This window comes from Halichoeres trimaculatus, unplaced genomic scaffold (genome assembly GCF_033239565.1).
Source record: "Halichoeres trimaculatus isolate MK-OKI-2021-1 unplaced genomic scaffold, fHalTri1.1 fHalTri1_scaffold_23, whole genome shotgun sequence".
NCBI lineage: Eukaryota > Metazoa > Chordata > Actinopteri > Labriformes > Labridae > Halichoeres > Halichoeres trimaculatus.
The window spans coordinates 11,619,632-11,630,456 of record NW_027437201.1 but is presented as its reverse complement, the minus strand read 5'-3'; the positions used below and the strand labels follow the sequence as shown (position 1 = coordinate 11,630,456).

The following is a 10,825-nucleotide window of genomic DNA, read 5'->3' as shown; positions in this document are numbered from 1 at the left end:
AACCTTTTCCCATAATTACTTCCAGAAGGCTCAGCCTCTCTAGAGAGCCTATTGACATTACTGACTTATTGCAAATCAACAAAGTTAGTTGGAGAGGTTTTTCTGGTGTTTCAGTACTTTTCCTAACATTTTGTTGCCTGCTTCTAGTTTGAAATTTGCAAATATTTTTCATAAACTGATGAAATTTCAAAATCCCACTACTGAACATTTTCTGCACTAGTTTCACATACATAAAATATTAAAATGATTTGCTAACTAACAAAATGTGTTCGAATCAACATGTTAAACAGAACTCTAAAGTTATGAGACATTTACAATAAAAGCTGTGTGCTCCAGAAACAACAGAATAAACACATAAAACACTGAATTCATTAGATAAAATCAACATTTAATATAAAAATACACCCATTCATGTCACAGTCATGGTGCTCAGTATAGTCATTCATTAGAAATCAACACAGCAACAAGTCAGAGTGTGAGATGTTCCCGATTCATAGAGCAAACGTGCTCTCAAACACACACGTACACACTCACAAAAAGAAGATAAGGAACAATGTGAATGAGCTCGGCTACCATGAGGATATAAAAATAGATAAGGACATAAGGTTCCTTCTCAAACCGGAAATGAAGGAGATGGACTGAGTCGTCTTTCACACATCACACTCATTACCCGTCCCTCTTAGACACCCCCCCTTCCTCTCCTCACCCCTTCTCACCCCCATCACATGGCGTTTTGTAAAAGAGACAGAATCCGTCAGTGTGAAATGAGGTCAGCGATGGATATGCTGATGGAAAAATCACCTACAGCACCCATCGGACCACCAACACAAACACTTTCACAGACAGGGAGTGGGTACACTGTCTCCCCAACTCTCCCAGTTCCTCTCAGACACACAGATGTGTTGCTAAAGAGTTGCCATGGCAACTCTCTTAAACTCCCAATTGGTCAGGGTGAGCGTTGGCTTTTGTGTGTGTCCAAAGTGTAAAGCAGCAGAGTCATTCAGGGCTCACTGCGAGAGTCATTTTCTTGCATAATGTCCATTTTAAAGACAACTTCAGGAGTTTCCAAATCAGCCCGCAGCTAGTCGACGCTAACACTATGAGGATGTTCCAGCGATGACTAAACGCTCAGGAAATACTGTTCACCTCCCACCATTAATCACACACAGATCACTGGGTTTTATCAGTCTGACAACAGTCCTTTAGCTCCTCATTTAACAACACCTCACACTTAGTTTGTCTTATTTACCGCAGGCGTCTGTGTGCTGAGTTCATACTGAGGATACCGAGCAGATTAAACCCATTAAATGTGATTGATATGCTAAGTGTTGCATCATAAATTTTGATTTCCTCTCCGATGTAATGATGAAATATTTGTATCAGGGAAACATCACAGTCAGGGAGCACCAGTCAGTTTGAGCTACACTTCTATAAACAAGTAGCAAAAAGGGCCCAAAACGACGCAGACTCTCGCTATTAGAATCTATCCGTATTAAACTAATACAGTGGTGAGGGATTTGGGCATTTAGATGATGGAAGACTGAGGAAAAACTTCCCGAAGTTATAAAACCTCCCAAAATTAGATTCTTGGCTCAAAATTGACATCAGTTTTCAATCGACAGATACCACTAACAATGCCATGAAACTTTTTCTTCATACACACAAGCCACATCAAATGTGTGAATTTAAAATTTATTACACTTTTTTTTAGTACTTAGTGCTGTCAACCCTACCAACAATTTTCTTTTGGATCGATTGTTTTATTTTGAAATATTAGCAGAGACATGTTCACACAAGTACAGAACATCCTGAAATTTTCTTGGTGGGCTACATGTGTGAACGCAAACAGGTGACATATTCATTCAAACTGTACCCTTTTTTTTTTTCTTGCCTGCCTTGGAGTAAAATTCAAAATTCAGCAGGACTCAGTAAACCTTAAAATAATTTTTATCAGGAAAAGGAAGTCAATGACCATGATAAATATGGTCTCTGCCCTGCAATGCAACAAACAACCATGGCAACAGAGAGCAGCAAGTCTCATTTTTTTAGAGCCAGGAGGAAAGAGCCTTGCTTTGAGTGCAGCTCAAGGAACTGAGCATTCTTCAACTTATGGATATGAGAAAAACATGAAATGGTGATCCGCTCAAAAACCTTCAGGCAGCCAGTTTTATGTCAGGACTCAGTGAAACAGACAGAGTGAGATGTTCTCGGTCAGAAGTCTGTTTCTCTTTTCTACTGATCAAGCTATGACCTTTGTTGGACCACTGCATGCACGTAAACCCACTGACTGTCTTCGAAAGTATACTGTGAAGGTATCAAACATGTACAGTATGTAAGGATTAAGCTAACGCTACGCTCAATTTTCAAGATAACAACAGAGATGTCTGTGTCATCCCATCATAGCTGCATCATAGTCTTTGCTGCTTTGCATCTTTTCTTACTGCTTCCTATCTGTGCCTTTGACGTCATATGAGACTGAAACACTTGCCGCTCATCTATCACTGAAGATTTCATGTTCTGAGGGACATGTGTGAACAGGCTTCTTTTATTTATGTATTGTTTTTTTGGCGGGGGGGGGGGGGGGGGGGGGTTGGGTTGCATGTGTGAAGGAAGTTTGGGGTCGAAATTTCAAGGAATGTTAATGGCGACACCACTGGTGAAAAGTGGGAACTGCAGGTGTTTTTTTCTTAAAACTTTGAATTGGGCGAGATCCAAAATTTTCCCTCTCCAGCTTTGTTTTTGTATTTTTTGTTATCAGTCTGGAACTAATTTCAACCATCAACTCAACCATTGTTTTTCATACATAGGAGAAAAGGAGAGCTCAAACAGAGCTTTCATTAGTTACCCAAAGGCTTAATCACCACTAATCAGCTAATTAGCTCAAAGATTGTGACTTAACTTCATTTCCTACTTCTGCATTGTAACGTTAAGTGTTATTACACAAATATATGATCAGAAAAAATGGATTAATAAGTTTTATGAATAATCTCGAGTCAACATACATTCAAAGTCGACGTTAAACAGAACGCTGTGTGTAAAGGACAAAGGTTTACTCCCTTTTTTGTAGAGGCAGTGTAGTGAAAGGGAGTTGAAAGAGACAGTTTAGAGTCAGAGTCGGTTCAAAGTCAGAGGTCAGAGGTCAGAGGTCAATTCCACATACTCCAGGACAGGAAAGCAACATGCCATGTATAACACTGAACACATTTACAACACAGTGATGTGTACAGCCTGCATAGGGGAGTTGCTACAACAGCTAGAGAGCTTTGGGAACAGTAAAGGAAAATTCCACCTTTTTTATGCACTTAAATGTTTGAAAACATTGAAAAGTACATGAATCCGCTGAATCTGAAGCAGTTTAGTTACTACTTTTCTCATTTGATTGATTTTTCATCAAAATGTCCTCCATTAGTTACACTTTTAAACAGCATTAGAAAAAAATTATTGTATAAATTCTGCACAATAATACTGTCAACTGAGGAAACAGAGAGAACAGCACTTCCTGTTACTGTCTAAAATGAGGTTTAAATGTTGAAGGTGGAATAATCCTGTAAAATGTTTGCATACATTCGGCTTCATACAAGTGTATTGCTCTGAAGTAATACATTAACACTGCTTTGAAAGAAAGCTTGTGTGTCTCTGTCACATGAGACAAATAAACTACACCGTGCTAACGCTAGAGGTTTTTATGTGGACAAACTTTTGCAAACATTTACCTTGCTCCATGTACTGCTTCCAAAAAACGAGTTATACACTGTATGATTCTGTACATCTGAGACAGTGCGTGATGTATCTTTAGATCTAAAAAACATTTACTGCGTTTCTTCTGCTTCTAGTCAAACATACAGTACGACAGAACTCCCCTGTTATTTCCCATGAGAATAAAGCAGCTTGGTCAGTGGTTCAATCTGCAACAAAAATGACTGGAGGTCCATCTGTGGCATCGTTTGTAGCACATGTCCTCCTGCTTTTTGTTTGATCTGGTGTTAAAGTCAGCTTATGGTGTATGAAGAGATTCAAAGTCTGCTTGGAGTGACGTTCAGGGTAATTAGATGGGTCAAACATTCAGGAGAGCGGATGTTCAGTGTATGACAAAGGATTAGGGCCACACTCAGAAAGTTAAAAAAGGAGATTTTAAAAATGAAGTCTTAAAACGAGGAGGGCTTTAGTCGAGGCTTTACCAAATTAAGGGTCTGTCTCCATTTATTCCAAATATCTACAAAGACATCATCATCCTCTCTGATCATGTAATGTTTTGCAGGATGTGAACAGGAAACAGTGTATTTTTATTTCTTATTTACTCACTAACTGCTTATTTTTCTCTAATTTACCTTCACAAAATTATGCGTCTTGTACTCTGGCAAAACATTTTTTCTTTGGGATTAATAAAATTATCTAAGCAGTCCAGCTCAGAGACTGTTTAAGCCCCCACTGTGAGAATAGACCACTTGGCCAATCCTTAAAAAAAAACAAAACCCTGAGATACATAATTTTGATGATTGGTAAAAACTGGACCAGCTGTTTACACATATTGTTGTTTTTCTTGAATAAATGAATCACCACTGTTACAGTAGTTATCCTGGCCTAGTACCTCAGGGGTCTGGAGGCAGCAAAGAAATGTGGAAAAACAAATTTAACTCCTGGTTTTGTTTGTGTTTTTAAAATAATGGATGATTTATGCAATAGTAAATAGTTTTTGTTTTGGATGACATTTTGTGACCCCCTTTTAGTGTTTAGTGACCGTCTAGAGGGGCCAGACCCCCACTTTGGGAACCACTGGTCTAGTTCACATCAGTTTATCATTAGTACATCAGTTACATTCAGTGGAAAAATAATGTGTTCTAGTTTTCAACTTTCATTTTACATGCTTTTTTTTTTCCCCGTTTCGGCATGCTGTAGTCAAGCAACTGCAGCCTCCACCCGCACCCCAAAGACCTCTTGATGGGACATAAGGGGGCTACACTTGATGGTTACTCAAAAATGCATCCAGGTGGCTCAGCTGACAAGTCAAAAGTAAAAATGTGTTTTTTCCAACACAATCAAAACATAAAAGCACTTTGAGTTTCTATTCTACCTGTGAACGAAGCATACAGGCGCTTTGACTGCTGCCACAAACTGAGAGTACAGATCCTAGCAGATCCCCTGTTTCAATGTTGAGTCAAATCACAAATTATCTAAAAAAATCAACAGAATGTTTTTTTGCTTTTTTCGGGGTTTTTTTTCGGTTGAATGGTATTTTAACAGTCATTTCTTGAAGTTAAGAGCCAATGACCAAGATGCTTTAAGTGAAGAGTTTAGGTTGAGAGCATACGGGAAATTTTAATGATTGAACTATTGGTCAGTTTTAAGAGTATAGACCCTGTCCATAGTAAAGTTCTTGGTATTTATATTTTTATCTTCATCCACAAGATGATCAATCTCTCATAACAAATTTGCAGGGTCAAGACAAATCAGAAGGGCACACACAAACATCCAAAAATGAAAGTGTTCCTGATGTTCCTTTGCTTCGCCTTCAGGCCTGCAGGAGCTTCCTGAGGTCCTCGTCTAACCCGTGATCCCTGAGCTGGTCCAGGCTGTAGTATCGATGAACAACGTCGTCTGCAGTCACCACCACCACCCTGACGCCATGCACGTCCTCACCGAGCTGGCAGCCGATGGCCGAGCTCACCACCATGTCCAGGCCGTTGTGACAACCTCCAGCGTTTCGGTGATAATGGCCACAAAAGACAGCTCTGACCCCTTTGGGAGAGAGGGAGGGGGGAGAGCGCTGAGTTTGGTACATTAATGAAGAAATCAGAATGTAGAGAAGTGTCATATTAACTGACTCCGTGTCTGAGCAGTCTGCCCATCATTCTTTCCAAATAACAGGAGCAATATCTACAAATAAAAAACAACAAACCACCTCCTGTGCATTTCTAAACAAGGACGTGCTGCAACTGCAGTGCACTTCTGTTGTCTTCAATTCATGTTCTTGATCTTTTTCCCTGTTTCAGATTGAACTAAACAAGATTGTTTGTAGGTGGAAAGAGGCGTTGGTGGAAAAAAGGAAAGAGGAGAGATGAAGGAGACACAAAGTTACAAAAAAACAAATCAAAACATGAAGTTGGGAACAAAAAGGAGAGAAAAAGAAAAACAATGTGGAAAAGGAAAACAGAAAGAGGTGGAGAGTGTGGAAAAATATGTGGGATATTTAATGAGGTATTGATAAGAGAAAAGGAAAGAAGAAAAAAATGTGAAAGGAAAATGAGATGAGGGAAATAGGAGGGGGAAACAACTAAAAAATATAAAAAAATGTAAAAAGAAAAGAAAAGTTAAGAAAAAGAAGTAAGGAAGCAAAAGATAATAGCAGAAAAAAAATATTTTTTCTGACTTTTAAAGGCCCAACTAGGGACAAGAGTTGGAAATTAGCATTTGCTATAAACTCTCTGTGCAGCACATCAGATTCATACTTGGTGATGGAACTATGTTAAACTGCATTGTCCCTATTAAATAAATAAATTCAATTCAATTCATTTAAGGGTAAAGAAACAAACGAACAAAAACTAGAAAAAAAACAAGATTAATAAAACTGGAGAGGAAGAAATATGAGAAAAGATAGAGGTGAAAAGGGGAAAGAAAGAAAAAAGGATTATCAAAAGATGGGAATAGAGAGAGTAAAGAAAAAAGAGAGATTCGAAGATGAGAAAAGAAAGAGTAAAGAAAGAAAAGTAGGATTAAAAAAAGACATCAGAATGAGTAAATTAATAGTGGTAAAAAAAAGCAAAAGTAAAGGAAGAAATAATACAAAGGAAACTGTAAAAAAGTGAAAAGAAAGTGTTAAAAAAGAAAAAGAAAATATAAGTAAAGAAAGAAAGAAAGAAAGAAAGAAAGAAAGAAAGAAAGAAAGAAAGAAAGAAAGAAGGAAAAAGACAGAAAGAAAGAAAGAAAAGAAGTTCAGCAGTTAGGGAGCCTTCCACTTGCAGCTCATTTTGAAAACTCTGGGAGCTTTGATCAGAGGAGACAAGATTTTCAATTTATTTTCAATTACACACACAGCATCATTAATAGACTGAGAGGGTTTGACTCGGCCCTGAGGCTGTGATGCTGTGTCACTACCGCTGATATGACTGAGCTCTTCAAATGGAAACACAAGACTCTCCATCAACCAGTGGGGCATTTCACTGTGTCTGAAAGTTTGACGCCGTTTGGGAATAAAGAAACAGAAAACCCTGAAGTCATGCTGGGGTAAGTTGGTGGTAGCCAGAGTTTGTGTTCAGTATTTCTGTGGAGTTGGTGATGTTGTAACCGGTATTCAAAGGTGATGGATGAAAGAACTGAAGAAAAACTTTATGAGTAAAGAAACAAACCCCAAGAGGAAGTACCAAAATATCTTCCTGTGTCTTTTGCATATTCCAATCTGTTTGCCCGTGTAGAGGAGGGGATTTAGTTTCCACCGTGGGCTTTTGGCAAAGAAAATTAGCCATCCTCTTTTTAAGTGATTTATTTTCAAACAGAAAGGGAATTTTTGCTACTGGAGAGACACCAAGCCCAAAGACGAGGAAAAGAGACAGAAAACTGGCAACAAAGGAGAAAAACTATAATCAGCTCAGAAGAAAGAAAAAGGCCCAGCCTTAAAAAATCTGCACAACAAAGACAAGGAGACTCTTTCCTGGCAGATCACATACATCCACAGCTGATACTACCATGTCAGTTATGTGAAATTTACCCTGAATCATCAAATAAAAGTGAAACGGCAACAGAATACAAATGACCTAGATGTGTGTGTATATTCAGACTCAGATGAGGACAGCAGTTGCGCATGCATTTAATAATTAATCTACCACAGATAGAAATCGAGGCCTATACAGAATGTGTGCGTGTGTGTGTGTGTCCAGGCTTAATTAATTTAGAATGCAAACCTGGGGCTGCAGCTCTGTGTGAGGCCTGCGGGTCAGCCTGCAGCTATGTTACAGTGAACAAAACATTTAATGAATCTGCTTTTGTGTACGTGTGTGAGTGTGTGCATGGCTCTTGTTGGCCATATAGGGGAATAGTATCCAGCTGCAGCTCTAGAGCCACAGGCACCTGATGTACCAAAAGCACCTGACCTGCCAGAAATGCTCAGGAGGGATGTAAACACCCACTGTTTTTCTTTCCTCACAGAAAATAGTGTACAATGCCAGCTCTTGAAATTTATCTTGAAATGTAAGAAGAATTTCTTTTAATCCTTTTAGATTATATATGTGATGTAAATCAGAATTCACCATCATTATTGCTTGGAAAAAAAGAAGTTGACCCTGATTGGTCAAAACCTATCAACAATGATCTAGCTCGAAAAGGCAAAAGCAGCAGTTTTAATCTACGGCTGGTTCTTTGGAGTCGGGAAATAATGACAACAGGCACAGATGTGAGAGCAGCCTGAAGACCTACTGGACCCCATCCATTGCCTCATTAAAATCTAACCTAAAGGACTACTTTGTATTTATACATAACTTAACATCCCAGTGGACAAGAATTACATGTGGAGTCCCCCAAGGCTTCATCCCGGGGCCTCTACTGTTTAACATCTAACCTGGGTAGGTCTTTCTGGCACAATGCTCAGCTGGTTCAAATCTTAGCTTAAGGATAGACTACTGTGACCACAGGTAACTTAAAATCTGACTAGACAAGAACTACAAGTGGAGTCCCCCAAGGCTCCATCCTGGGGCCTCTTCTGTTTAATACCTGTATGCTCCCACTGGCTCAGATGGTAGATAGTAAACCATAAAAGAAGTTACTATAAGTGTACAGATGACAGTTATTCATTACAAGCTAAAAGGGTAGGTACTTATGGCACTAGGGTTAAAAAGTTGTGCCCTTTCTTTATTTGTGTTTAAATGTGCCAACTGTAAAACTCTAAAAATGACAGCTGAATGAAGACAGAAATGTCAACATAAATACTGCAACAGAAGAACATTTCATTACTTTTAAAGGGACCATCAGTTTAATGCCAACTATAACAAAATTTGTAGACTTTCAAACTTTATAGAGATTAGAGATGTCTGTTTGATGTAATAACTCTTACATCAAAGAGGCTAATAAGAATCTGGTGGCATGGAACCAGATACAGAACTGAAGGGACATCTTTAAACTATGAAAAAAAACCCCACTGAAAACCCCACTATATCAATCAATCAACATGCATACATCTTTGGTTGGTAGCCAGGTAATATGAAGGGTAATACAGTTATCAAGTGGTTATGCAAATTAGAATTCAGACAGGGTGAGCAGTGTCTTGTGGAGATTTTTTTTCTTTAGGTGTTTTTATTTTGTTTGCCTTGTTTGTATTTTTTTTCGAGCAATTTTGCTTTAATAGGAGGCGACAGGAAGTGTATTTACTGTCCTCTCAAAGGCAGGAAACAGGGCCTTTGTGTGAGTGGGTTCTGTTTTGCACAGCCACCTACTCACTACCATATACTATATATAGAGTGGACAGTGTGGCTCTGCCATTTATCATTGTACGAATTTGAAGCCAAAACACCCCTGTCACAGGCGCAGCCATTGTAGCGGTTTTGCAGCCAGAGTCTGTGCAGTAGGGACTGTAAGGGATTCTGGGAGAATCTGATTGGGTGACAAAAAAAAAAATATATATATTTTTCTTTTGGGAGTCTAATCACTTCTTAACTCTACCTCCCAACATATTTTACAATCCCCGAAAAAAATACACAAGAATGGCAGCTGTCAATCATTGTTAGACGTTATGTAAAGCCTCGTATAACTAATGAAAATGAAACTTTTAAGAAAAAAGAAGACCTGAATACAAGACAGCCAAATAATATCTTCAAATCACCACAACAATCAGACGTGAGAAACATTTCTACGAGGAGTATTAATATTTTAAAGTTTGAACACAGCCCATTTGGAATGACTGGAAAGCCGGATTTTTTAACTTATACTACAGCCAGCCACCAGAGGGAGCAGGTTTGTGGAGACCTCACTTCGAGCTGAGCAAGCGGACGTCCTTTTTTTTTTTTTACAGTCTATGCTCACTACACATTACAGCTTACATTGATTACAATGCCAGTGCCAAACATTTGTTTTGTCATAAATATAATAAGTTAAATGTAATTGAGAAGTTATGTTACTGCTTTTCAAGAACAGGCATTGAACAGTCCTTTAAAAAAAATGTTATCCCAGGGGCTTCTGGCTCCAGCGCTCACCTTGGTCTGGTTTAAGATGCATGTGCATTTGCACTGTATATGATAGTGTCATCTTGTCTCTCATTGACTCTGGATCACAGCCCCCAGGCCAAATATGCCTTCATAACTCAAGGTAAAAGCAAGCAATCATTAATTTACACACCAAGTGTGTATACTATGGTGTCTTTCCTCCTTGCTGACAGTTTATTCATCTGTCCGAGGAGGAATTACACAGCTCATCTACAATTACTCAGACTCTGTGAATGAAAACAAAGCCAAGCAGCAAGCAGAAGTGTGAAGCATTGAAAATCTTTGATGGGATCACCTGATGACTCATTTAGCCACGCTGATTGTAGAGACATTGGATTCAGTACAGTAACCACATGAGGGCTGTGACTCCTCCGTCACCTCAGAGAAATGAGGCGGTGGGAGGGAGACACCAAGGTAGCAAGAGTAAAGAAGTGACAGACAGGAATTAGTCCTGTTATAGTAATGACGAATGAATAAGCAGGGGAGGAAATGTATTTTGAGCTGAATGTTATTTTTTTTTTCTAAACCACCTGTAAAACTAAGTGATTAATCCCGCCGTCAAACACAGTGTGCAGGAGCGTTGGAGTGTAAACATATCTCACTGCGGCGTCGCCATGTGGTTCTTATTCTGTATCCCACAT

The 10,825-nt window shown here is 38.9% G+C and overlaps 1 protein-coding gene across 1 annotated transcript in view; it reads right to left on the bottom strand.

Annotated features, from left to right (window-relative positions):
- Nucleotides 1-2,577: 2,577 nt before the first annotated feature.
- Nucleotides 2,578-10,825, bottom strand: part of cpped1 (calcineurin-like phosphoesterase domain containing 1) — a 45,262-nt gene continuing 37,014 nt past the window's right edge. Inside the window, exon 6 of the mRNA XM_074662774.1 lies at nt 2,578-5,736. Within this exon, the coding sequence (XP_074518875.1) occupies nt 5,510-5,736 (227 nt within the window). The 3' untranslated portion in view covers nt 2,578-5,509. The remainder of the gene's footprint in view (nt 5,737-10,825) is intronic.